Source organism: Thamnophis elegans, chromosome 16 (genome assembly GCF_009769535.1).
Source record: "Thamnophis elegans isolate rThaEle1 chromosome 16, rThaEle1.pri, whole genome shotgun sequence".
Lineage (NCBI taxonomy): Eukaryota > Metazoa > Chordata > Lepidosauria > Squamata > Colubridae > Thamnophis > Thamnophis elegans.
Window position 1 is genome coordinate 11,840,586 of NC_045556.1, and position 27,252 is coordinate 11,867,837.

General features: G+C 42.8%; 2 protein-coding genes across 3 annotated transcripts in view; one reads left to right on the forward strand and one right to left on the reverse strand.

Moving 5' to 3' along the window:
- Nucleotides 1-2,092: 2,092 nt before the first annotated feature.
- On the reverse strand, nucleotides 2,093-18,017 carry SAXO2 (stabilizer of axonemal microtubules 2). Its single transcript, XM_032233435.1, has 4 exons — nucleotides 17,936-18,017; nucleotides 8,037-8,216; nucleotides 5,690-5,892; nucleotides 2,093-4,256 (listed from the first exon to the last, which is right to left on the reverse strand). The coding sequence occupies exons 1-4, from the start codon at nucleotides 17,974-17,976 to the stop codon at nucleotides 3,265-3,267; spliced, it is 1,416 nt and encodes a 471-aa protein (XP_032089326.1). The 5' UTR covers nucleotides 17,977-18,017; the 3' UTR covers nucleotides 2,093-3,264.
- A 219-nt stretch (nucleotides 18,018-18,236) lies between these two features.
- EFL1 (elongation factor like GTPase 1) overlaps nucleotides 18,237-27,252 on the forward strand; it is a 72,260-nt gene continuing 63,244 nt past the window's right edge. The window contains exons 1-8 of one of the 2 annotated variants that reach the window (XM_032233358.1): nucleotides 18,237-18,342; nucleotides 20,107-20,211; nucleotides 20,722-20,789; nucleotides 21,108-21,192; nucleotides 21,670-21,803; nucleotides 23,320-23,457; nucleotides 25,494-25,708; nucleotides 27,050-27,173. In XM_032233358.1, coding sequence (XP_032089249.1) covers nucleotides 20,121-20,211; nucleotides 20,722-20,789; nucleotides 21,108-21,192; nucleotides 21,670-21,803; nucleotides 23,320-23,457; nucleotides 25,494-25,708; nucleotides 27,050-27,173 — 855 coding nt within the window. In that variant the 5' untranslated portion in view covers nucleotides 18,237-18,342; nucleotides 20,107-20,120. Of the gene's footprint in view, nucleotides 18,343-18,439; nucleotides 18,537-20,106; nucleotides 20,212-20,721; nucleotides 20,790-21,107; nucleotides 21,193-21,669; nucleotides 21,804-23,319; nucleotides 23,458-25,493; nucleotides 25,709-27,049; nucleotides 27,174-27,252 lie in introns of those variants that run through there. The other variant, XM_032233357.1, reaches the window with a different exon arrangement.

A 27,252-nucleotide genomic window follows, 5' to 3' on the forward strand; every position in this document is an offset into this window, starting at 1 on the left:
AGTTTTTGGTTTCTGTCCCAAATGTATTTCAAAAGAGATGGTTTTCCTAAGGGCTAAACGACTGCTACTGCATAAAAAGGTGTTTGAATGAGGAAACTGTTATTTGTGGCTGATGATCAAAAATGATCAAATTGAAGTCAAGCAACTTGGTCGATTGCAGTTAAAAATCAAGGAATGTTTTACTTTTCACAGCCAAGCGAATTCCATGTTTCAGTGTTCCATTTGGAGGTAGAAAGAATTCCACAGAACCTCAAAGATATGTCTGGGAAAACTCAGGCTGAGTCACACTTCTCAGTATTCTGGGATAAGAAATACCTACTGAGAAATAAAGGCCTATTTGCAAAATTAAATTTGGAAGTAGGAAAAACTTTAGCATTGGATTTTGCATGGATATGTGCTTTTTTTCAGATTCAGAACCTTTAGTTCTTTCTCACTGAATTCAATGGACTTTAAACTTTTGCTGTATTGGGCCCCCTAAATTTTAAAGCAATCCTTGGCTTTTTGATTACACCGCTTCTTAAATTAAGATAACCTGTAAATATACTTTTGTATATATTTATTATCTGGTTTAAAAGTGCAATATTTTTGTATAGTGTGTAATAAAGATTTCAGATCCTATTTTTTCTTATTACTAAAACTTACTATTGCTTTCTTTTGTGTTGGGATTATTTGAAAATAATTAGCTGCTACCATTTTATGCACTAATCCGTTTTGGACCTGTAATAGCAATAGCAATAGCAATAGCAGTTAGACTTATATACCGCTTCATAGGGCTTTCAGCCCTCTCTAAGCGGTTTACAAAGTCAGCATATCACCCCCACAGTCTGGGTCCTCATTTCACCCACCTCGGAAGGATGGAAGGCTGAGTCAACCTTGAGCCGGTGAGATTAGAACTGCTGAACTGCAGATAACAGTAAGCTGAAGTGGCCTGCAGTACTGCACCCTAACCACTGCGCCACCTCGGCTCTGAGTAAAGACTCATTTTGATTAGGGGTGGGCTTCAAAAATTTTAGCAAGGGGTTCACTGCCTGGTTGCTGGGTGGGCGTGGCCATGGCGGGTGTAGCCTACTGCACCATGGCAGGGGGGGGCATTTTTGTCCTCCCCGGGCTCCGGAAGCTTTCCTCGAGCTTCTGGGAGGGCGAAAATGGCCTCCCCAGGCTACAAAGGCTTTCTGGAGGTCAGAAATGGGCCCATTTCCGGCCATCTTGAACTTCCGGTAGGCCCGTTTTTCGTCCTCCCCGAGCCTCCATGCGCACTCTGGACTTACCTGCATCCAAAATGGGTTGTGTGGGGACTCCTGGGAGGGGAGGGGCCAGCCAGGAGTGTGATTTGTAGGTTTTCCGAACGGCACAGAATCTTAGCTAGCGGTTCTCCTGAACCCCTGCAAACTCCCAGCAGCCCACCCCTGATTTTGATGCTGTAGGTTACTAAATATTCAGGCATATATGATCCAGTCCAATACAGGTAATCCTCAACTTATGATTTCAATTGAGCCCAAAATTTCTGTTGTTAAGAGAGAGAATCACTCAGTGAGTTTTGCCCCATTTTGTGACCTTCCTTGTTAGTAACATGGATATAAAGTGAATCTGGCTTTGAATCTGCTTGTCAGAAGGTCACAAAAGGTGATCACATGACCCTGGGACACGGCAAGAGTCGTAAGTAGGAGACAGTTGCCAAGCATCTAAATTTTGATCATGTAAGCACAGGGAAGCTGCAACAGTCGTAAATGTGAAAAATGATCCTGTCACTTTTTTCAGTGCTGTTGTAACTTTGAATAATCACTAAATGAATTGTTGTAAGTCGAGGATTATCTTACAACCACATTTCAAAAGAATTCATTCCATAGAATTCAGGAATTTATCTGTATTTATCTGGTGACCAAAAGACATAAATATATTACCATTTCAGAGCACATGGGATTTTACACCCTTAGTCTAGCTACAATCTTTAAAAACATTTTAAGAAACGGAAAATGTAATGTGACACAAAAGTGTTTAATTAGATTTTTTAGAGCCATACATTTACATAAGACAAGTCATAAAATAAACGGATTTTAATCTCAGTCTGTATCTGTGCGAGTGACACAACACAAACATTCCCAGACATTCAGATGGTTTCCTGTCCTTTTGGGGATGATTTATTTTTTTTTGCTCTTTTGACACTATTTATCAATCTCGGTCTCTTATTTTGCTAACTTGGAGACAGAGCAGAAGGATTACACGGGCGCTTCAATTATAAAACCATTTCCTTAAATTAATGAGTACAAAAGAACTCAGAGGGTAAACTTCAATCTATCATATTGAAAGAGAAACGCTCACTGAAACAAATTTCAAACCAAGGACTTCATTAATTTTTTTTAAAAAACATGACGGCTGAAATAACGATCTGCAAGGCAGGTCTGTCATTCTGCAATGTTATTTTGCCATTTTCCCCCTCAATAATAAATTGAGTCAAATTTGGGGGGAAAAAGCTTTCCCGTCTAGCTGAGGCCACATGTTTCTTTCTGATCCTATAAATTCTTCCTAGATGCTTAGCTCAGCTGAATTCAACAGGAGATGCTTCATCTACCTGTGAGACTAAAACTCTGCCTTCTGTCCCAAACCCCAAAACTTGTGTTGATGGGATTAGGGTGGCAGGAAGTTAAGGTTGACTCAGGCAAGAACAAATCTGCTGATATGCAGATCAGTGGCCGATTAAATATCATTGATACTCTTAATAAGCCCCATATTTTTTTTTTGAAAAAGCTAGTTCATAAACATAATCGTCTGTAGGCTCCTATTGTTCTCTCTAGCCACTAATCTCTCAATTCTAGACCACTTCTGTGACTGGTGTTACTGAAGGTGGGATGCTGGAAATTAACCTGAAAAATTATAGGTGTAAATAATGATTCCTTTCTGGATCTAGCTTGAGAAAATAAATTGCCAAAAAAACAACAACAACAAAAACCAAACCACAGGTAGCTACAAACAGATTACATTCAAATCATGCCATACGGTACATAGTAAAAGTGTTTACTGTATATTAAATTTGTCAAGTTATTGACAGACATTTTCATTAAGGATTAAATTATTTTAACAAACCACCGAAGAAAAAATAATTTCCATAGAAATACTGATTCAGTTTCCGTCACCACTCTTATAAACATTTCAGTTTTCACGTTCCCAAAACCTTGTAATCATTGTGCTTATAGTTAAGAGCCACCCTATTCCTCTGCCTAAGGCATGATATTGTTCAGTCCCGAGCAGAGCCAAATAATTAAGAGATTAGGACACAACTGCTATTTCTTTTGGAACATGGGGACCATTTGGATGGACAACCTTACTGATATCTGGGGTCGTCTTGCGGAAGAATTTGTGACCGCGCGAATCGGTGCTGACGTACACATAGCCTGGGGGAGATGGGTAATTTACAGGACAAACCTCTTTCTTCTTCGGGGTGTAGTCCCTATGATAAATGGTTTCGTCCTCGAAACGCGCCGATGTGGACAAAACCACCTTCGGAGGTTTGAAGCTCTGGGTCGGGATTAGAGTGTGCGGCGTATAGTGAGATCGGAAAGTGGTGATATCGTCCAATTTACCTGAGGGCCTCGGTATCTCCTGGGGTTTTTTAATCATTTCCGGGGGATGAATGTCCCACGCTTGGAAGGAATCTCTCATAGTCGTGTTCCCTTGGAAGGGGAGCGTGTTCTTTCTGATCTTTTCCAGCGGTTTCATGAGGACCACCGGATTGACGATGTGAGGAGGATAATCAAGGCGGGATGTGGAGTTAAACTCCATGCTGCCTGTAGGGGGAGCGTACTCCTTCGCTTTGTGAAGCTCGGGTAAGGAAACCGCCCACGGCTGAAAGCGGTCATGGGATTCTGACATGCCCTCAAAATCGGACTTGGTTTCCACTTTGGTCGGTTCGGGCTTGAAGCTTTTGGGGAGATCGCCAGGGAGGCCCCTAAAATCACTCTGGTGGGTGGTGACATTTTCGAAAGGCTGGCTGCTGGGCCTGTAGGCTTCTTTCAACTTTTGCCACCTGGGTTCCAGCTGATGGGGAACGTAGTCCATCCGGTGACATGTGTCGCTGCTAAAAGGCTGGCCTGAGAGCGTGGTGGTGTCGGCAGGTTTAATGAGCTTCTGGAGGACAAATTCCCTTGGAATAAACGCATCCTGGGAGGTAGTGGCGTTTCCAAATTTTTCAGTGGGAGGGTGGTAGATGCGCTCCACTTTACAGGGCTCCCTTTTTTCTATTTCCCAACGTTTAAAGTCAGCTTTGAGATGAAAAAAGAAGAATTGTTACATTTTTGATGGACATTGCTATTCTTCCCATATTGCTCACCTAAGAGTAAGCCAGTGATGAACTTATATCAATAGCACTTAGACTTCACAGTGCTTCACAGTGCTTTACAACCCTCTCTCAGCGGTTTACATAGTCAGCATATGGCCCCAAACAATCTGGGTCCTCATTTTACCGACCTTGGAAGGATGGAAGGCTGAGTCAACCTTGAGCTGTTCAGGATCGAATTCCTGGCTGTGGGCAGAAACAGCCTGCAATACTGCATTCTAACCACTAGGAGGGAGGGAGGGAGGGAGGGAGGGAGGGAGGGAGGGAAGGAAGGAAGGGCACTATCAATAGCACTTAGACTTATATACCACTTCATAGTGCTTTTACAGCCCTCTTTAAGTGGTTTACAGAGTCAGCCTCTTGCCCCCAACAATCTGGCTCCTCATTTTACCAACCTCGGAAGGTTGGAAGGCTGAGTCAACCTTGAGCCGCTCAGTATCGAACTCCTGGCTGTAGGCAGTGAATTAGCCTGCAATACTGCATTCTAACCACTGCGCCAACCAAGGCTCATAAAATATAAATGGTGATATGGTTATAAAAGGTGACTGGACAATGTGCCAAAATAATTGATTCTGCAAGAACTTGTAGATACATATTTGATTACTTCCACCATATCTGACCATTATAACATAAGAATAAGGTTATGTACAGAATGTCATTTGATATTAAATGACTTTTCATAAGAAATCCTGAGAGTTATAATATTGTGCAAATTGTTTGATTGCTGAGTAAGTATTGCCCGAAACATCTAAAATATATTTAACTAGCTACTAGCAATTATTAAGAATTATTAATTGCTAGCTATTAGCAATTATTATGTTTATCAGATCAGTTTCAATCATTTTAGGCCCTCACAGGGTAATAAAACGTATTAAACTTGTTTGGCATTTGCTTTACAAAGCTCAGGAAACTGCCCCATGGCTGAAATCGATGGTGGAATTCTGTGATTCCATCAAAAATCAGACTTTGTTTCTATTTTAGTAGTTTCAGGCTTGAAGTTTTTGGGAAGATCACCAAGAAGCCAATCACACCAGTGAGTGGAGAACATGCTTCCTAAAGCATGTCCCAACAAACATGTTTTGGGAAGAATGTTTGGTGGAATATGCTTCGGTTTATCAGCAATATAGTTCTCTAGTGGTTTCATGAACTGAACTAGGTTTTGATCTCAGAGCCTAATGATGGCATTACAGTATAACAAGCTCTTCATAAGAGTCTCCACTGTTGATCAGACATATTTCAATTACAGGGAAATTATTAGGATGGCATTGCAACAGCCAAGTCATAATTTGCCTCCCCAAAGCAGCAATTTGACACTTGGCAATTTTTTCCCCCATTTGTAAAAGTAATTGGCACTATTACCTTGGTAGGTTGGAATGGTGTTCAGTTTACATTTAGAAATGCATTTCTTCTCCACAGGTCTTACTAATATGATTGGTTCTATTTTGTGAGGATTGTAATCTCTTCTGTAAGTGGTTGCCAAGTCAATTTCTCCAGCCAGGGGCTTGTATTCCTCCTGTACACGAACGGGCCGATATGTTATATCATATGGAAGGTAATCAGATCTGGTGGGAGGAGAGGGAGAAAACTCTGAGAAAGAAATGATAACTGCAGCATTTAGTCAATAAATCAGTCTGACTAGTTAAAATCTTTGGATGTATTGAAATTGGGGCTCTAATTAAAATCTTGGCAAACTAAGGAGAGAAAACCAGTTAAATATTACAAAATATAAGGTTGGTAAGCCTGATTTGAAAAGGAACATTCCTTCTTTCCTTCCTTCCTTCCTTCCTTCCTTCCTTCCTTCCTTTTCCTTCCTTCCTACCCTTCCTCCGTACCTCTCTCCCTTCCTCTTGCCTGCACAAATCCCTGTGGTTATCTTGGGAAGATTTCCTCACAATTTTATTAAACTTTAAAAATACAAAGATAAAAAAGCTAAAATACACTAAAAAATAGTTAAAAAGAAATTTCAAAAAGTGCAGAGAAGAAGAAAATAAACAAAAAATATAAAGAAACGACTTTCCCCCTTCAGCAAGACAAATAGTTTCAGTAACTTTTCACCACCTCTGACATTTTGACAATAACTTCTCATATCTCATCTCTTATCTATAAACAAATTATAAAGCCTCATCATTCAATGTTAATCAGCAAAACTCCATTAAGAGTTACCAGAAATAGCAACATACATATTTTAACCTTCCTCCAGCATTAGTGGAGAAGAAAGATTAATTCTCATTTTCTAAAAAAAATATGCTGAAAAGGTCAAAAGAGATCTACGAAAACGTCCATTTTGGACGCGGGGCTGAAACATAGACTTGTCTGTTCTCCCAAAGTGTGTATCAGTCTTTTAGTCAGTTTGGGATTCCTGGCAACTGTCTGGACAAGCCCCTGCACTTTTCTTGGCAAGATTTCAGAAGTGGTTTGCCAATGCCTCCTTCCTAGCGAGCTTCCTTGGGAGGAAAGAGAGAGAGATGCTGGCACAAGATCACCCAGCTGGCTTTGTGCCTGAAGAACAATACAACTTACAGTCTGCTGGTTGTTAGCCAGGTAACTTAATCACTGCATTACACAACTACACCAAACTGGCTCTTTTTTTTTTCTCTCTCCTACGTAAAGCAAAACATGAACATTAAAGCACCATGGTGCTTAGAGCCGAGGTGCCGCAGTGGTTAAAGTGCAGTACTGCAGGCCACTTTAGCTGACTGCTATCTGCAGTTCGGCGGTTCAAATCTCACCGGCTCAAGGTTGACTCAGCCTTCCATTTTTCCGAGGTGGGTGAAATGAGGACCCAGACTGTGGGGGCGATATGCTGACTCTGTAAACCGCTTAGAGAGGGCTGAAAGCCCTATGAAGCGGTATATAAGTCTAACTGCTATTGCTATTGCTATTCTTTCCTTTCTTTTCCCCATAGAATTATTCCTTGATTCACGTGCAATGTTTGGGACTCTTTTTTCTCCCCCATTCATAAAATGTTGTGTTGATCTCAGACAGCAGGTCTATCAAATGTTGGCTGTGCAATGATTGCGATTAAAACTATATCCCAAGCTTACCTCAACACAAATCTCAATAAGCCACTTTAGCAATAGCAATAGCACTTAGACTTATATACCTCTTCACAGTGCTTGACAGCCCTCCCTAAACGGTTTACAGAGTCAGCCTATTTGCCCCCAACAGTCTGGCTCCTCATTTTACCCACCTCGGAAGGATGGAAGGCTGAGTCAACCTTGAGCCTGGTGAGATTCGAACTGCCAAATTGCAACCAGCCGCCAGTCAGCAGAAGGAGCCTGCAGTATTGCACTCTAACCACTGCGCCACCCTGGCTCAGCATGATAGTCGGAATCTCACTCGGTTGCCCCAAACTTATCAAGATACTTTGATAAGACATTATCATCTTCAGACCTCCAGAGGCCAGTAAATTTTTTTATTCTATAAAGCAACAAGAAACTATGGCTAGTTTCTTCTTTATAGCAACATCCAATTTGAAACCATATTTTACTCTTGGATGAGAAATCCTGGTTTCTTTTAATTTTAATGTTGAGATTCGAACTGTCGAACTGCTGGTAGCCGGCAGTCAGCAGAAGTAGCCTGTAGTACTGCACTTTAACCACTGCGCCACTGCGGTTCTTTCTACCTCTTTCCACTTTCTACCTCTTCCCCCATTTTCCTCCTGATTTCCTTGGAATTCCAGTTTCTAATATTGCGCCATATTTACCTGAAGGTGGTGAGGCCTTCCATTTTCCCTCCATGGCTCCGATATTCCTGCTTGGGCCTGATGCTCTTGAGCGGAGGGACGTTGTGGTATAAAGGGTATTTTTCTGTGTATTCCGTCATGAGGCCTGACTCTCTTCCATAGTCATAAATCCTTGTGGGATTATGAGGACAACGATGACGTCTGGAATCGAACAGCAACCAGGAAATAAAAACATCAATGAAGACCATAATCAAAGATAATGCAAGCACTGTCCAAGATCTAGAGATAGTGATTACTTCTTGACATATTAAAGGCAGCATTGTTAACACTTGTGCAAAGGCTGCATATTTAACCGGCCAGATAAAATGACATTTATCTTACGTTGCTTTTACAGACTGCGTTCGGGACGATTCAGTTTAATGCAGTCTCGTAGACTATTCCCAATCTATAAATGACTTGAACGAAGACAAAGCATTTCTCATTGTTCAGATAAAACTAATCGAAGGAAAACTACAGCCTCTATTAGGACTTTCAAGTTTTCTGACAGTTTATAATCAAAATGAATTCCTCAGGCCCTAGTTTGGATAAGGAATATTTTACTGATACTTAAATGCATTTTAGGGAAATTCAATAGAGGTCCTAAAAAAAAAAAGAAATTACATTAAAAAGATTAACCTGTCAGCAGCAAGTAGTCAATCTTCCCACATTTTGTAAGATGAGTATTAAAAGATGGCACTTGCTTAGATAAGATGTTTCTTATCTACTACCCAGAATTCAACCCAGTTAGGGTTGAGATCAAAGTCAAAGGAAGATGAAGGGGAACCTAAACTATTTCCTGACCTCACAGAGTAAGCATAGGGCTAAAAAAATGATATAGTAGCTTTTCATTGGACGTATAATTCTTTAAGGGGCTTAGGTCAGACTTAATATCTTCTTTTCCACATATTTCATCCCCAAAGTATTACTATGGAAGGAGGACAGGTTGATAAAGAATGAGCTGGAAGACTGAGGTGGGACTTGGGTCTTAAGTCTCTGCTCGGCTTGATGACAATTTGATGGCTTTTCAACAGGAGGCTCTTTGTAGAGTTGTCATCAACAATTTTTTTTTGGGGGGGGGGTTTCAAACAGCTGACTGTGTCGGGTTTGAGGGGTGTGATAAAGTGACGCCTGCTCTTTCCTTTATTTCATTTATCTTTGCCTCGTGGGTCAGGAGTTCAGTAACTTTGGATGAGACATCTGATTATGCAGACGATGGCTGGCAATTCGTGGCACCATTTAAGCCAGTCTCTTGGATCCCTCTGCATTTCTGTTCTCGTGATTTTGACAGCTTAATCTAGAGTCGCTTTGAGCTTGCAGTTACATTCATGGAAACAACTTAAAACATTCGCTAAATCCCCTGTCATCAAAATGATCTCACCTCCTTGTAAGATTGCTTATTCGTCTGTAGTTGTCAAGGAACGACTTACTGGCTGAAATGCGATGAATTGTGACATCAGAAGGAAGTCAACCCGTCAACATTCTCCCCTGTTTCCTCTCTTTCTCTCGCCTTCCTCTTCCTCTCTCTTTCATTCTATACATTCTGCCATATTTTTTTTCCTGAAAGCAGTTTCTGGAAGTCTAAATCTCATCTTCTTAGATCTCTATTATCCTCACCTGTCTAATGCTATAGAATAATTCAAAAACAGCAGTTTAATTTATCTTTTATCTATGGCATCAGTATAGGTTTACCATTACTTTTCAGCAGTTTTGATTTCGGTATGAATGGTACTTTAGGTGTCAAAAATGAATTGCTTTGCAGTGTTTAGTGTTGAAGCCTTGAAACCTTTCATATACAGTTGCTTAGGATAATAGCAACTCAAGTGGAAGTGGAAAACAGTCAACATGTCTTTGTTACAAAGAAATGTTTTTACTGTATTTTATTCTCTGTCAAAACTAATCAGACCATAGCACAGTGTTTCTCAACCTTGGCAACTTGAAGATGTCTGGACTTCAAGTCCCAGAATTCCCCAGCCAGCATTCGCTGGCTGGGGAATTCTGGGACTTGAAGTCCAGACATCTTCAAGTTGCCAAGGTTGAGAAACACTGCCATAGCATTTGTAGTCTTTTCTACTTTAATTCATGCTTGCAGTCAATTTCTCCTGAGAACCAACCTAGAACTATGGAGAAATCTCCTGACACTAAGGACAATTAACCAGTGAAACCGCTTGCCTTCAGAAGTTGTGGCTGCTCCATCACTGGAGGTTTTTTAAGAAAAGACTGGACAGCCATTTGTCTGGAATGGTAGAATCTGCTTGAGCAGAGGATTGGACTAGAAGACCTCCAAGGCCCCTTCCAACTCTACTATTCTGTTATGTTATAATTTATAAATGATATCAAGTGTACTTACACTAAGAAAGAAAAACAGTTTTAGCATACTGTGGACAGTTTCATGGCTTCCCCAGAGTGAATTGAAGATTTGTATTTATTAGTTTGTCAAACATGTTCAAGATAGCAGGTATAAATATAAACATGGATATGAATGAAAGAAAGGAATACAAATAAATGGGGACATTTATTTAGAGATTGGAGATGACACTAAATCTCAGTTACAAATCTGTTCTGACCCCCCTCGTTCCACACCAAAGCACACTCTGAGCCAGAGATAAATTACGGCATTTAATTAATAGACAGGTCCTTGGCAGCAACCTGGCACAGACAAGCTCGGGCAGCAATAAACACAGATAAGGCTTGGCAGCAATCCAGCCTGCCAAGCTTACAGTAATGTCCTCCGACATTCAATCCTGCGTTGACTTCTGCAAAGAGAGGCGTGTGCACAAGTAGCTTTTTATAGTCTGGAGAGGAGCCTAATGACCACCAGCTGAGTGCAATCACCTCCTGTAATTGCGCAACTGTTCCTGACGCCTATTAGCTCTTCAATGGCGTGCATCCAGGAACAACTCACTGCTGGCTTCTGGCTCACTCTCCCTTGTCTCCTCCCCACTGGTCCAAGGCTCAGGTGCCTCCTGGTGGCCAACCAGCATCTCTGCGCCCTGCTCGGAGTCGGAACCCTGTCCAGGGTCCTCCACATCCTCCAGAGCCGACTCATAGGGCCCCTCGCTGTTGGAGTCTGGTGGCAGCTCCAAAAGCACCTGCTGGGCCACAACACAAATCTATAGCACCCAACCATTCCCCGCCCCCTTTTATTGTGCCTCCAAGTCAGTGTTGAGTGCCATTGGCTGTCTGGACAAGCCCCTGCAGTTTTCTTGGCAAGGTTTTTTAGATGTGGCTTGCCATTACCTGTTTCCTGGGGCTGAGAGAGAGAGGACCACTGTTCCCTCTAAGCTGCGCGCGTGCGCGGCCGCGCACGTGGCAACAAAACACCGCGCAGCAGTTTCCAACTGCCGCCCAGTGGTTTTTGTGAGACGCCTTCCACGATAATAGGAGGGGAGAGCCAGCCTGGAGACAGCAATCACAAGGCAGGAAGTAGCTGAGAGAAGGGGTGTGGGGGTTGGGAGAAGGCATGGGACCGGCTCCCAGCAGCGGCTGCTTGGATTTGCCATTTGAGAGAGAGAGAGGAAGGGAGGAGGAGGAGCAGGAGGTGGAAGGGAGGGAGGGAGGGAGGGAGAGCCAGACAAAAAGGGCTGCAGAGGGTCTCCTCGAGTCTAGGGCAGCGAGTCATTCGATGGGAAACGTGCCTCTTGGAAGGAATGACCTGGCTTGGCTCTCGCTTCGTCTCTCCTGTCTCTTCGCTTCTCCGTTCGGTCATTGGGCAGCAGATTGAAAGTGGGAGCCAAGCCGGGTCATTCCTTCCAAGAGGCAACTTTTCCACCGAATGACTCGCTGGCCTAGACTCGAGGAGACCCTCTGCAGTCCCTCTCATTTGTCCAGGATGCCAGCAAGAGTGTTGGGCTGAAGGAAGGAGGGATTCTCTCTCTCTTTCTCTCTCTCTCCCTCTCTTTAAGAGAGAGAGAGAGAGAGAGAGAGAGAGAGTTAGTTAGTTAGTTAGTTAGTTAGTTAGTTAGTTGGTGGGCAGACTTAGCACTTTGTTAAGTTTGTTTCTCTGTGTGTTGTGTATATATATATATATGTCTCAATGGGTGCAATTGTGCAAGCATTTTTTTTCCTCTTTAAAAGAATTTTTGGATTTCTCCTCACCAAACCTTTAAGACTGAAAGAGTTAGAGTTGAAATATAAAGAGATTGTCAATCGCCATACTGTTAGATTGATAGTCAATTATGGACTATCTTGATTATATCCTCTTTAGAAAGAATATGCTACTATATGGTTGAGAAAAAGATCAAATTTCATTCCATGGAAACCCAACAAAGTTCATAGGGAGCGTTTCTTTCTATGATGGGCTTCTTGGGTCAACGTGAATATCAGTTATCAAAAATGTAGGTAGAAAATTAAGCAGGCAATATAGGCAATTACAAAAAGGGAAGCCAACTTTCTGAATCTGTTTCTTTGCACTTAGTGACTTATAAATAGACTAATGTTCTGAAAACCTGACCTAAATTACTATATATTTTAAATAGCTGTAAAGCTATGCTGAAAAAGTTGTTCTCACGGTATTGTGATAAATTCAATAAAAAGAAGGGAATTCTTGATGAACTTAAGGAGAAATGAGAGTATTGGATAGTAAATGGACAAATAAAATTACCAATCAAAGAGAATATTTGCACCTCAGGGTTGAAATGAGATGTTCTCTCTTACTCTTTCCTCTTCCTCTCTCTGTCTCTCTCATCCTCTTTCTCTTTGTCTCTCTTCTCTTTCTCTCTCCCTCTTTTCCATTCTTCTGTCACTTTCTCTCTCCTTCTCCCTTCTCTCTCCTCTTTGTCTCTTTCTGTCTCTTTCACCCTCTTTCTCTTTGTCTCTCTTTCTCTCTCCTTCTTTCCCACTCTTCTGTCACCTTCTCTGTCCTTCTCTGTCTCTCTTCCCTCTTTTTTTCTTCCTCTCTCCCACTCTTTTATCACTTTCTTTCTACTGCCCAACCTGTCCCCATACTTATCTTCGATTGATCATGTTTGCAATAATTTACCTTCTTTCCTAAATAGACGCAGTTCCCTTACCGGATCCCTCGCTCACTCAAACACACAAACACACACACACACACACACACACACTCACGCACAAAACCATTTTTCTCCATTCCAATTCGGATCCTATAAATCAATTGCTCTGTGAAACATCTGTGAAAAAAATTCAGGTGCTCAGGCATGAAAATGTGCTGCTCAAATACTATACTTTTCCGCACACACTGAAAAAAAATTAGAGGGAACATTGGAGAGGACTGGCCCGAGGTAGACCAGCTGGCTTTGTGCAGTACACGAACTGTGGGACTCTCCATTTCTAGCCTGATACCTTAACCATTACATGACACTGGTTCTCATAGCCCCAAATGTACTTTTATAATTCTGAGTGTTTTTAAGGAGGAGAGATGGCTGTTAAACTACTTTAATGATAACACAGTGAATCAGAAGAAGGTGCCATTGAGTTCCACTGGGATTACACAGATGTCTATTAAGTTGTGTATGCACATCATGTACATGAGTGCTTTCAGTTGTGGTAAACCTAGAAAAATCACAACTGTCTCAGTTAGGACAGAAACATTTCTCACAGAAAAAATGTCCATACGTGCACCATAGGCTTAATCTCAATTAGGTGACCTTTATGATCACATGCACGGAACGCTGTTACCTTCCCACCAAAGATGGTCCCTATTTTTCTACTTGCATTTTTACGTGCTTTTGAACTGCTAGGTTGGCAGAAGCCGGGACAAGTAACGGGAGCTCACTCCGTTACGCGGATGCTAGGGATTCAAACTGCCTAACTGCCAACCTTTCTGATTGACAAGCTCAGCGTCTTAGCCACTGAGCCTCTGCGTCCCATTAGAGTCGGGAACGACTAGCACTTATGCGCGAGGGGAACCTTTACTTTTATGATTACGCACACACAACTCTAATCAGGTGAAAGATTACAGTCCCCTTGCCACTTACATAACTACTTTATATGTATGTTTGAATGTTTATTTTATTTATATGCCGCCCTTTCCCCCCAAAGGGGACTCAGGGCGGCTCACAACTCAACCAAGGGAGGGGGATACAGACAAAAAATTAAAACAACGCGCAACAATACATAATTTAAAACACACAACAGTCATACCATTCGAGAAGGGGGTAGAAGCTTTTTAGCCCCAGGCCTGTCGGAATAGCCAGGTTTTAAGGGCTTTGCGGAAGGTCTGGAGGGTGGTGAGGGTTCGAATCTCCACAGGGAGTTCGTTCCAGAGGGTCAGAGCGGCCACAGAGAAGGCTCTCCTCCGGGTAGTCGCCAGTCGGCACTGGCCGGCGGATGGAATTCGGAGGAGGCCTAATCTGTGGGATCTAATCGGTCTAGAGGAGGTAATTGGCAGCAGGCGGTCTCTCAAGTACCCAGGTCCGATACCATGAAGGGCTTTATAAGTGACGACTAGCGCCTTGAAGCGTATCCGGAGACCAATAGGCAGCCAGTGCAGCTCGCGGAGGATAGGTGTTACGTGGGTGAATCGAGGTGCACCCACGATTGCTCACACGGCTGCATTCTGGACAAGCTGGAGTCGCCGAATGCTCTTCAAGGGCTGCCCCATGTAGAGCACGTTGCAGTAGTCCAGTCTAGAGGTCACATTTGTCCTATTTTTTTCCTTCTTCTTAGCAACTCTTAATTTGTGTATGGCTGAATTCCCCAGGTAACAAGTCCTAAGCAACAAGGTTTCCCATTGAAACAAATATGCTGCTATGAAACCTTGGCGAGCGCAATGAATGCCTGAATCAATGCCCACTTGAGATGTTATCAATTACAACAGTGTTGACAATGTTTATTCTGCAAATCATGTGTGGATAATCTTGGTTCATAGAGCTTTTGTTCTCTGGTATTTCATCCCAGAATCTGAACAAAAAAAACCTGTTTAGTTTTCAGCTCTCCTGCCTCTTCCACTGTCATGTCATGTTTATATTGGCCAGGGTTCAAGAAGTTGATTCACATTGTAACTTGTTTTTGCTTTTTGTTTGTTTAAAAAGCTGACTCCCATATCCCAACTAGTTGTTGAAACTTCCTTTTAGTTCCAAAAGTTGTCATTTTAAATACCATGCGGGCTCCTTGAGTAAGATTCAAGGATTTGGGCTCCCAACTCGTTCTAGCAAGTATCCACTGGAAGGCTCTCTTTTCTTCAAAGTGAAAATGCAAGAATTCATAATTATTCTGAATTATTATTATTCAAGGCCATATGGAAGACTGAGACAACTTTTAAAAACCACATTTAAAGAGCCTGTTGAAAAATTAAAATCTGAACAGAAAAGTTTGCAACTGATTTTGTGATGGTCATATTCAAATCATAACATCTCTAGATCCAAAACAATTTAATTCACTATATTTAAGAATAATGTTTGAGTGGCAGGGTGGCCTAGAGGTAAAAACCCTGGCCTCTCGTTCAGAAGGTTGAGAGTTCAATCCTACACAGTGACAAATGTTTCTCTATCAGTCACAAAGAGAAACTATCTATTGCAAACTCTATGTGGGTGTCACGAAGGGTATCCAGCTAGTAAATACTCAAGCTAGTAAATACTCAGCTCCATTCAGTTACCCTAACTCTACCCTGAATATGTATGTATGTATGTATATATGTGGATATGGATGTGGACGTGGATGTGGATATGGATATGGATGAATAATATTTAAAGGTCCTCAGGGTAAAATTAAGTATTTATGTGTTTGGTTCTAGTATATTTTTGCTGGATATATGTGCGCATAGGGACAGAGATTTAATTATTTCTCTTTTTGCTATTATCTTGCTAATATGTCTTTTCTAAAGCTAGTATTTATGTTGACAAAATCCTCTTTTGGCGCCAATAAGCAATTCCAGTGGAGAGATTTTCATCTCTCATACAGTAATAATCTTCACTCCTGTTTCCCAATAGCAAGCTACAATTTCAACCACTATCATATGTCCACAGACAAATCAGTTGCTACATGTTCTGTTTTGTTTTTTAAGTGTGCACAACATGCCAAAACACAATATCACATTCAGGGTGGATGCTTTTCCTTTTGGACATATCTTTGGAGCCAAAAGAAATGACTCAAAAATCATGATGGGGAACGAACTGTAGCTGTCAGCCTCCTTCAAGGATGAGTAATTCTGCTGTATTTGCAATGAATAACCGATGAAAAAATTATATCACATAGAAAAGGGAAGCATACCAACCCAAGTGCAAGGCAACATAGTCATTATGCAGAATTGTACAAGGGACAAGAAATGTTGTGATGTACACAAACTCTTTTCTTAAAGCTGCCCATCATTGCCCTGGGATATTCATTGGGTACTAGGGACTGAAAGTGACAAGCAACAGGTGCCACCTAATCTCCAAGAAAGACTGAGGAACATATGTTCCAGGGTCATTCCTCGCTATTAACATCAATTGATTCCTGTACTTTCATTGCTGCATACAGCAAGTAACTAAAATGTTTTCAGCTTGGGGAGCTCACAAAATGGTTGCAGTGGGGGACTTGCCAATTATAAAACAGAAGCCATTGTGGGCATGGCCAATCATAAAACACCCATTTACCAAAAGTAAATTAGCAGTACAAAGGGATTTATATTAATCCGGTGAGACCTTTATAGATCCCAAGGCATTCTTGCAAGCAATTAGGAAATAGAGTATGGTGCTTTGCTGCTTTCTGTTTACTGCATCCATCCATCCATCCATCCATCCATCTCTCATCTATCTGACCCATCATCACTCTTTGTCTGTCTATTCCATCCATTGTCTATATCACTCTTTCATGTATCTATAATCTACCCACCTACCTATCTCTAATCTATCTACCCATCCATCCATCATCTGTCTATATCACTCTTTTATCTATCTATAATCTACCTACCTACCTACCTACCTACCTACCTACCTCTAATCTATCTACCCATCCATCCATCGTCTATATCACTCTTTCATCTATCGCAGTGTTTGCCAATGTGGGCCCCACGTCCCACAGGGGGACAATTTGGTTTTTAATGGGGGCAATTTGAACCTTGTTTAATGGCCTTTTAGGCTTCCTCTGCATGAGTAGAGTTCACTTTCTGAGTAAAGTAAGAATTATATGTCACGGGGGAGGGCATCAGATTTTAAAGATCCTTAAGTGGGGCATAGCCAAAAATAAAGTTTGGGAACCACTGATCTATCATCTATTGTCTGTCTGTCTGTCCGTCCGTCCACCCACACATACACACACACATGATAGGCATTGACTGTATAGGAAAAATTAAAAGTTATGGCCTCCATACCTCCTATACCTGCATTACATGTACATAAATGCAGTCTAGGGCTCATGAGTTTCCCACCAGTTGATCTTTATTTTGGCAGGAAACAAAAACATTTCAGACTTGAGATTTTGTTCTTTCTTGTTCTTGCTTGATTGCCTGCGTGAGATTTTCACATCAGTGGCAGGCAAGCAAAGGGGGGGGGGGCAAAGAGTCCAATTCTATACATCAAGAGATGAGGGATTGCTCTGAAATAATAATCTATTAAATTTATGCGCTGCTTGATACCCAGCGACTTTGGCTAGTTAGTCAAAAGAAACAAAGCAGGCATGGAGGATAAAATGGGCAGAATCTCCTTCCCATCCAAGCAACTTGGTGGGAGGGCAAGAAGAGCTGATTTTTTTTTTTAATTCCATTTTTTATTACACAACAACCCCGTAGAGTAGGTCGGGCTGAAAGGAAAAAAGCGTGGCCGTGGTCGGCTTGACACCCGTCCACAAACCCAGAAAGAACCCCATTTCCGGGGCTCCTCCCGGGCACACGCGTGTAGAGAACACGTAACGTGTGAACGACCCCGATGCTCCCTGCGGCAAAGGCGCGGAGGCTCCGAATAAGCGCCGCTCCAACAACCCTCCCCTCCTGCCCACTTTCTTACCCGCAAGTGCAAATCTGGCACAAACACTGCGGCTGCTTCATCCTGGCGTCTCCCGCAGCTACCTACGCGGCCTCCTCCTCCGCCTCCTCCTCCTCGGTAACTAGGGAAGCGCCCCGTCGCTTAGCAACCCTTCCGGCGTTCTCGCCCCTCCCGGCTTCCGTACGCTCGCCACGCCCTCGGCGAGGGGGAGGAGTGCCGGCTTCCAGAAGCCCCGCCCTTCCTCGGTAACTAGGGGAGCGCCCCATCGCTTAGCAACCCTCCAGGCGTTTTCGCCCCTCCCGGCTTCCGTACTCTCGCCAGGAGATTCCAGGAGCTTCGCCCCTCCACTTCGACGAGTCGCGTGGAGCGGCGGCTCAGACGGACTTCCGGTTGGAACCGGGGGAAGGCGGATATCGGGCGCCGTGGAGGTCAGTCCAATGGGGGGGTCGGACGGGGAAAGGGGCGGGGCTTAGCTTCCTTTGGGGGAGGGCGACCCTCTATGGACGTCGAGGAACCCCCCCCCCCCTCCGATAGTTTCCCGCTGTCCCGCAGCCTGGCTTCCTCTGGTGGGGTTATTGCGGGAGTGAAATGAGGACTGGAGCCCCTTTTGAGAAAAGACAGGGTGAGACAGGTAGTCCTCGACTTACAATGGTTCACTTAGTGACCGAAATTACACCCGCAATGAAAAAAAGTAACTTATGGCCGTTTTTCACACTTAACCAGGGATGCAGCAGCCTCGTGGTCAAGTGATTTACATTGGGGTGCTTGAGAGCTGATTCACATTTATGACGGTTGCAGCGTCCCGGGGTCACGTGATCCCCTTCTGCGACCTTCCAAGGTCCACGGGGAAACCAGATTCACTTAACGACCGCGTTCCTAATTTAATAACTGCAGCGGTTCGCTTAACAAATGTGGCAAGAAAAGTTGTAAAATGGGGCAAAACTCCCTTAACAAAATTCTCACTGAGCAGCATAAATTTTGGGCTCAATTGTGGTCGTACCGGTTGAGGGCTACCTGTACTATTTTGTTATACAGGTAGTCCTCGACGTATGACCACAATGGAGCCCCAAATTTCCATTGCTAACTGAGACAGTTATTAAGTGAATCACTGCAGTTGTGAAGTTAGTAATGGGGTTGTAAAGTGGATCTGGCTTCCCCATTGACTTTGCTTGTCCGAAGGTCGGGAAAGCGGATCATGTGATCCCGGGACACTGCCACCGTCGTAAATATGAGTCAGTTGCCAAGCATCTGAATTTACATTACGTGACCATATGCTCCAACGGTCATGTGAAAACCGGTCATAAGTCGTTTTTTTTGTGTGTCGTTATAATTTTGAACGGCCACTAACTGGTTGTAAATTAAGGATTACCTGTTCCATGTTTCTCTGCTGGCTCCAAAGGAGCCCTCCCAAAGTGACATATGATAGCGATTGATTGATCTGAATTGATTAGGTTCCCAATAGACTCCATGTAGTCTGATGCCATAACTTTGTATAATTTAATCCAAAGTAATTCTGAATACTGATCGTAGTGGCTGGGTCGGATGATACAAAGCATGGGAAAGCAATTCTGCTTTCTCCCCCCTTTTAAGGGGTCATTTATCCTTCAGTGGTATCTATTTTGTAACCTCGTGTGACATTGCAGTCTAGTTTTTCTTGTTCATATCAACCCTGCTAACGAAATGAGTAATTTTGTGTAAGGTGAGGCTTTTAATAAAGGAATGACAATCATAGAGCAGTAATTAATTAGTTTGGCTTTAAAAACGAGGTATGCCTTTCATGTTGAAGGAGTATAGTTTGCTTTCTGCATTTGTCTTGTTTTTTGAAAGAGTTGAAAAGAATTGGAGCAGAGAGATTCCAGAAGCAGATTCTAAGTAAATAGTAGAAAGTCTTTATTATTATGCAACTTTAAATACATATGCATAGAAAACATGAAATAAAAGTGTTAGTGGTTGTAGTATTCAGCATTTGAAGTTTTGGTTGCTTTTGTTTCTCACAAAAGATGAATATACATTGTGTGATTTTTGTTTTTAGCTTAACTGCTACAGGGCAAAACCATATTCATTTGTCGTATACATTCCTTACCTATTTGGAAAGCTAAGAACTAGCTCATCTTGATTCTTAACTTCAACCTCTGAAGAGTTGTTTTTTTAGTTTGCATCTTCCTTTCAATATGAAATACTTTTCCTTACAGTGAAACATCAAACCATGGTTCCACCTAGTTCAAATAAAACCTCTGGACTTCAGCAAAACACTGCCTGCATCAGGAATATTTGTATACTCGCTCATGTAGACCATGGTAAGAGAAATAACCTCCACTCTAAAGAATAAACTATTTGTGAATTATGTGTCTGTTTAAATTAATTTCTTTTGACAAGCGGTATTTATTTTGATTGTGTAATTTGCTGGTGTTACATGGACTTTGTGTCTCTAGAGAACAACGAGTGTACCGTTTCAGAGGAAGCCAAGCATAAAAGTAACAAATTGCCATATGGATGAAGGTTTTTTTTGTTTTCATTTTTGTATTCTTTGCAACATATTTTCAAGTAGGCTGCAAGTGGCAGAACTACCTTTCCTTTTGGAGGATGCTTTCACTTTAACTCCTCCGCTAAGCAAAATATTGGACTTTCTGGGCTAAAAATTAAAATCTCATTTCAATTATGATTCTGCAAAAAAAAAAAGTATTTTTCTGAGTTTGTCAGCAAAAAAAAAAAGTTATTCTTTTCTTGCCGAGTTGTCAGCAAACAAACCCCACTACAATCATATTTGGTGGAAATTGATTATTCTTTTTCTTTATTTCTCTTTCTAGGAAAAACAACTTTAGCTGACTGTCTCATTTCCAGCAATGGAATAATATCTAGAAGATTGGCAGGAAAGGTGCTTTGAGATCTATTCAATCTTTTACCGTGTTTCCCTGAAAATTTTCTTTTGACCCCAGAAATAAGCGCTTGGCCTTATTTTCGGGGAGGTCCTATTATTTTTGAGGTGGAGGAGGCAGCAAGCATGGTCACCTCATGGCTGCTGCTGTGTAGCAATATTTTGGGGGGGGGGTATTTTAACGCATGTGCTGAAAAGCCGGATTGGGCTTATTTGGGGAGGTTTATTTTGAAAGAAACAGGGTATTTTAAATGTTTTGTCATGAAAAGCTATAGAATGTGTAGGAAAACACACGTCCTGTGATTTTCATTCCTACAGCTGCGATATTTGGATAGCCGAGAAGATGAGCAGATCCGAGGTATCACGATGAAGTCAAGTGCAATTTCATTGCTCTTTGTGAAAGGTAAAGTAGCTAAGCACATTCTCTGTGTGCATTTGAACCGTAAAATGTCACGTGATCATAAAATAGTCTCCCTGAAATTGGGCTTTAATTGGTAGTTATTTCCTACTATATTACTTATTATATGATCTGTTCAAATGAAATCATGATCACCACAGACCAATTCTTAAAAGGATGAGCAGTGAAGAATAAAGATCTGGGTGAAAGTTTAAAGGTTGCACTGAAATACGAAAATACAGTCTGCACAAGCACAGAGAATATATATTTAATTCAAGCCACTAACAAACTATTGTTGATCACCCAGCAGTAATGGGAAATTACTGACGGCAAACAGATAATTTAAATTTTCTAATGTACTATTTGGTAGAAGAAAAAAATACCAGAGCAGACACATTCATCTGTTTAAATGTAGTTCATTTGCTTTCGGGCTTCACTTCCAAAATACTTGCATTTTAACTCTTTTTTTTTCTTTGATTCTAGAAAATCAGGAACACCTCATCAATCTAATAGACTCCCCTGGCCATGTGGATTTCTCTTCAGAAGTGTCCACAGCTGTCAGACTTTGTGATGGTTGCATCATTGTAGTAGATGCTGTGGAAGGAGTCTGCCCGCAGGTATTGGAAAACAAGATGCTTTTCACTAACAAATAGTAAAATATTAATAAGAGTGGTCCAGTGGTGGGTTTCGAACCTACTCTGTGGGTGTGGCCTCCTTTGTAGGAGTGGTTTGCCACCCATGTGACCGGATGGGGGTGGCTTGCCACCCATGTGACCGGATATGAACATGCCGACGACACTTGTCAGAACCACCTTAAATTACCTCACACACAGCACTGGCATGCATAAGAATAGGATGTAAACTTGTTTTTTAAAAGGCATCTTTGGTTTGCGTTACAACAACTTCAACACACGCAATGTTCTGATTGCTCCACAAACGCAGTAGTCATCCTTACCTTTCACAGAGGCACTGAGTTTTATAAATATGAGCATGATAGTGTAGAATAATCATATCCAAGGACCAGTGGTGGGTTTCAAAAATTTTTGGAACCTCTTCTGTAGGTGTGGCCTGCTTTCCGGGTCCACCGGTGGAACCTCTTCTAACCGGTTCGGTAGATTTGACGAACCGGTTCTACCGAATAGGTGCGAACTGGTAGGAACCCACCTCTGGAGTGGTCTGTTAGATTTCAGCGCCACAAATTAAGGCAGGTTCTCGGTCCAAGTATGCTAAGCCGAAAAACACAGTTTTCCTTACTCAACCTGGTTTTAGTTTTTACTTCACTTGGTGACTATCGTGTGTGTGTGTGTGTGTGTGTGTGTGTGTGTGCGCGTGTGTGTGTCTTGGTAATAAAGTAATTCTGTGAGAGAAAATAACAGAACGGTTCATTGGCGTCTGCCATCATCCATGCTTTAGGTCAAGTTAGATCGTTATTGTTTGTAAGATGAGTTTTGTTTATAGAGATCTATAATATTCCATCGTTGAAAGTGAAGGTTTAGAACAAGCGTGGGGGCAACTGTTGGCGTCTCTTTCAAGATGCTACACCTCTGACTAAGCTGTCAGTAGCCAAGACGTCACAGAAAAATAGGTACATGGGTTAAGACACACTTAACCCATAAGGTTAAGGAGCCAGTGCCCTCTCTCAGCCTATTGTCATATCCAGTCGACACCTCCTTAACCCAAATTACGTACTTTCCTGGCATGGCACAGCTGCTGTGTGAACTCCAGAAAAGAGGTGCTGAAAAGTGACATCTGTGCCCACGCTCAGTTCAAAGCAACTTTCAGCCTCGGGCCCAAACTATCACAAATCCCTATTTGTGTATCACAACCTTCACAAACTTTAAACTTGAATAAAATTTGTATGCCGCCCACTCCCATAGGGACTCTGGGCGGCTCACAGCAAAAAAATAAAAGCATTAAAAGATTAAGAAAAGATACAATATTGAAAACCAATACACCATCCATTCAATCAAGTGGGGCTGGAAATTAATCAACAGCCCCAGGCCTGCCCGAACAGCCAGGTCTTGGTCGCTTTACGGAAGGCCGGGAGAGTGGTAAGGGTCCGGATCTCAGCGGGTAGATCGTTCCACAGGGCACACAACCACAACCTTCTGTGAACACGTTTTGTCTTTTAAGACGCATGCAGTGTTACGTCAAGCATGGCTGGAAAACATCCGTCCGGTCCTGGTGATTAATAAAATAGATCGTCTCATCTTGGAACTCAAGTTTACCCCTCAGGAAGCATATTCTCACCTGAAGAACATCTTGGAACAGGTAAGAGAGGTCCCTGTCTCAGTATTGGGAAATGGGAAAAAAGCTGTATTTCCAGGACATATTAATCAATCAGAATACAGCTGGAAGGGGCCTTGGAGGTCTTCTAGTCGAGCCCCCTGCTCAAGCAGGAGACTCTACACCAGGGGTGTCAAACTCGATTTCATTGAGGGCCGCATCAGGTTTGCATTTAGCAATAGCAGTTAGACTTATATACCGCTTCATAGGGCTTTCAGCCCTCTCTAAGCGGTTTACAGAGTCAGCATATATTGCCCCCAACAACAATCCGGGTCCTCATTTTACCCACCTCGGAAGGATGGAAGGCTGAGTCAATCTTGACCCGGTGAGATTTGAACAGCCGAACTGCCGAACTGCAGTTAGCTGAAGTAGCCTGCAGTGCTGCACTCTAACCACTGCGCCACCTCGGCTCTAGTGAAGGGCATTTGACTTCACTTGTGTTGGGGGCGCCTTTGGTGGTCCAAGCACTCTGCCTGCGAATACGGAGATCAGGAAGGCCGCGGGTTTTTTTCCGGCACTGGTACCATGGGCTGGTCCTTCACTGTTCCCAGGGCAGCCTTGTGGGCCAGATCTAAGCATCTTGTGAGTTTGACACCCCTGCCCTATACCATTTCAGACAAGGGACTGTCCAGTCTTTTCTTAAAAACCTCCAGTGATGAAGCACCCGCAACATCGGGAGTCAAGTCGTTCCACTGGTTAATCATCCTCACTGTTAGGAAGTTTCTCCTTAATTCCAGGCTGCTTCTCTCCTTGATTAGTTTCCATCTATTGTTTCTCCTCCTGGTACAGATTGGCTGTTGTCGTTGTTGCTTTGTACAAGTAGTCCTAGACCAGTGTTTCTCAACCTTGGCAACTTGAAGATGTCTGGACTTCAACTCCCAGAATTCCCCAGCCAGCATTCGCTGGGGAATTCTGGGAGTTGAAGTCCAGACATCTTCAAGTTGCCAAGGTTGAGAAACACTGTCCTAGACTTACAGTTGAGCCCCAAATGTCCATTGCTAAAGCAAGACAGTTCTTAAGTGATTTTTTTTTGGTCCCATTTCACCACCTTTCTTGCCACCGTCGTTAAGTGAACCACTGCAGTTGTTTAAGTTAGTAGCACTGGCATTATGTGAATCTGGCTTCCCCATTGACTTTGCTTGTCAGAAGGTCGCAAAGAGCGATCACGCAATCACACGGCATCCGCCGTAAATTGGAGCCTGTCGCCACGCGCCCGAATTTTGATCTTGTGATGATGGGGATGCTGCAGTGGTCCATAAGTGTGGAAAACAGCCCTCGTTATTTTCAGAGCTACTGTTAACTTCGAATGGTCGTTAAATGAATGGTTGTAAGTTAGGGACTACCTGTACTTAATTTTAATAGCATAAATGTTTGTATTATTGTTAGTTGCGAAGTCGTGTCCGACCCATCGCGACCCCCTGGACAACATTCCTCCAGGCCTTCCTGTCCTCTACCATCCTCTGGAGTCCGTTGTTGTAATTTTAAATTGTTGTTTTTATTTTTATATCCCCCTTCCCTTTTTATTGTAAGCCGCCCGGAGTCTTCCGAGAGTGGGCGGCATACAAAACCAATAAATAATAAAATAATAATAATAATAAACTCATGCCGACTGCTTGGGTGACTCCATCCAGCCACCTCCTTCTCTGTCGTCCCCTTCTTCTTTTGCCCTAGATCGTTCCCAGCATTAGGCTCTTCTCCAGTGAGAACTTCCTCCTCATTAGGTGGCCAAAGCACGTAAGTTTCCTCTTCAGGATCTGGCCTTCTAAAGAGCAGTCAGGGTTGATCTCTTCAAGTGCTTGCATAACACTTTTAATTCCTATCTTTCTGGTATTTTAATGCATCCTTTATGCCAAGGTTCTTAAACTGCCTCTAGGACCATAAAGCCCGAATGTCATACATCAGTGTTTCTCAACCTTGGCAACTTGAAGATATCTGGACTTCAACTCCCAGAATTCCCCAGCCAGCATTCGCATAAATTTAATTCTCATAAATTAAATGATAGAGTTTTTCTTTGTTTCTAGGTAAACGCCATCACTGCTACACTCTTCACCTCCCAAATCCTTGAAAAAAGGGCCGAGAAAGACACGGACGTTCAGCTGAATTTTGATCCTACTAACGTAGACCAGGTTTACGACTGGAGTGCAGGCTTGGAGTTTACAGATGATTCGCACCTTTATTTTTCACCTGATCAGGGAAACGTAGTCTTTGCCAGCGCAATTGACGGCTGGGGCTTTGGGTGAGTTTATACGTCGTGGGATTTTTTCGATTTCATATAGTCTGCCATTCTGGAAGATGGCTTACAACAGTCACAAAAAAGAATAGTCGAAACAATTAGAACCCATATAAGCATTGTTAGAGACCCCCCTCCCTCCCCACACACACACTTCAGGGTCTGTTTCTGTTGCTCCCCTCTGGGAGGAAGTTTCGAAGTATTTCTAGCAGGACTACCTGAAGGCTGAGTCAACCCTGAGCCGGTGAGATTTGAACAGCCGAACTGCAGAACTGCAGTCAGCTGAAGTAGCCTGCAGTGCTGCATTTAACCACTGCACCACCTCGGCTCTTAGATAACACCTAGATTAGCCTGGGACCTGGGACCAGAGCCGGGAGGATGTAGAAGTTAAATAAGAGATTGGAGGAGAATGTGTCTTGTGGCCCGCCAGTGGCCAGTGGACCTGGCAGCAGATTCGGAGAGTGAGGAGGTTGGGGAGGAACATGGGCCAGTCCTGGAGTCTGGGGAAGGCTTGGATGAGGGCTTTGTGTCGGAGGCAGAGAGGGGGCCAGAGCAATATGCCAGTTATCAGCTGCCTTCAGAGTCAGACATCAGTGAGGCAGACAAACAGCTGGAGCCTGTTCCCAGTACGCACATGTGCAGAGTTGCCAGATGAAGGGAACAGCTAAAGAACAGGAGTCGACTTGGGAGTAAGGCCACAGGTGGACGATGAATGGCCCCTCCCAGAGGAAATAAAAGAGAAGCGAAAGGGGAGTAGAGTTTGCAGGAGGCAATCAGTTCGCTTAATTGTTTCGTGACTCTCCGAGACTCCTTGCCAAGTTTTGTAGATATTGGCCTGGCAGCTCTCCAAGCCAGATAAGGTCTGTGACTGTAAATCCTCCCTCGAACGACTTTGCTGGATGTGAATGAGCAGAATTCACAGTCAATTAATAAAAAGGGTTTTTTGTCGGGACAAGGAGTTTGCTTCATGCTCTTGGGAAGCCTAGGTCAGAACAATGTGGCCATGAGAGCTAGAAGTGCTGAGCTCATGAGTACCCTTATTGTCTACTTATCACCAGCCCTGTATGCACATCGAGACAGTAGACAACACCCGTCAAATGTGCATGTTTGAAGTAGGGCAAGAGTTTGTGGCCTGCATGCTAATATATACCCTTTCAATAAAGTATCTGTTGAGAGTGTATAGTTACACACTTGCATTATGTGAGTAGCTGTAAGCTATTTTTCAATCCCCTTAGAGAAGAAGTGTAACAGCTGATTACTATGCAGGTAGACGCACCTGCCTTATTATAAAAGACCCTTTATTGAAATGGTTTTCTCCCATGGCTTCTTTTGTGTTTTGTTTCCCAGGATTGAACATTTTGCTAAGTTGTACAGCCAGAAGATGGGAATCAAGCCATCAGTCTTACTGAAGACTCTCTGGGGAGATTATTATTTAAATATGAAAGCTAAGAGGATCATGAAAGTTGATCAGGTAAGAATGTGGGCATCGCTTTTTTTTCTCGCTTTTTGGGGAGCAAAATGGTGTGGGCAACATTTCTTGCCTGAGTAAT

Bases quoted from the DNA above. Each gene is read 5' to 3' on its own strand.
- SAXO2 (XM_032233435.1), bottom strand. From the start codon at position 17,976: ATGAAGCAGCCGCAGTGTTTGTGCCAGATTTGCACTTGCGG. The intron at 8,217-17,935 runs GTAAGAAAGTGG...GTTCGATTCCAG, and splicing joins TGCCAGATTTGCACTTGCGG to ACGTCATCGTTGTCCTCATA. The intron at 4,257-5,689 runs GTAATAGTGCCA...TTCATCTCAAAG, and splicing joins CACCATTCCAACCTACCAAG to CTGACTTTAAACGTTGGGAA.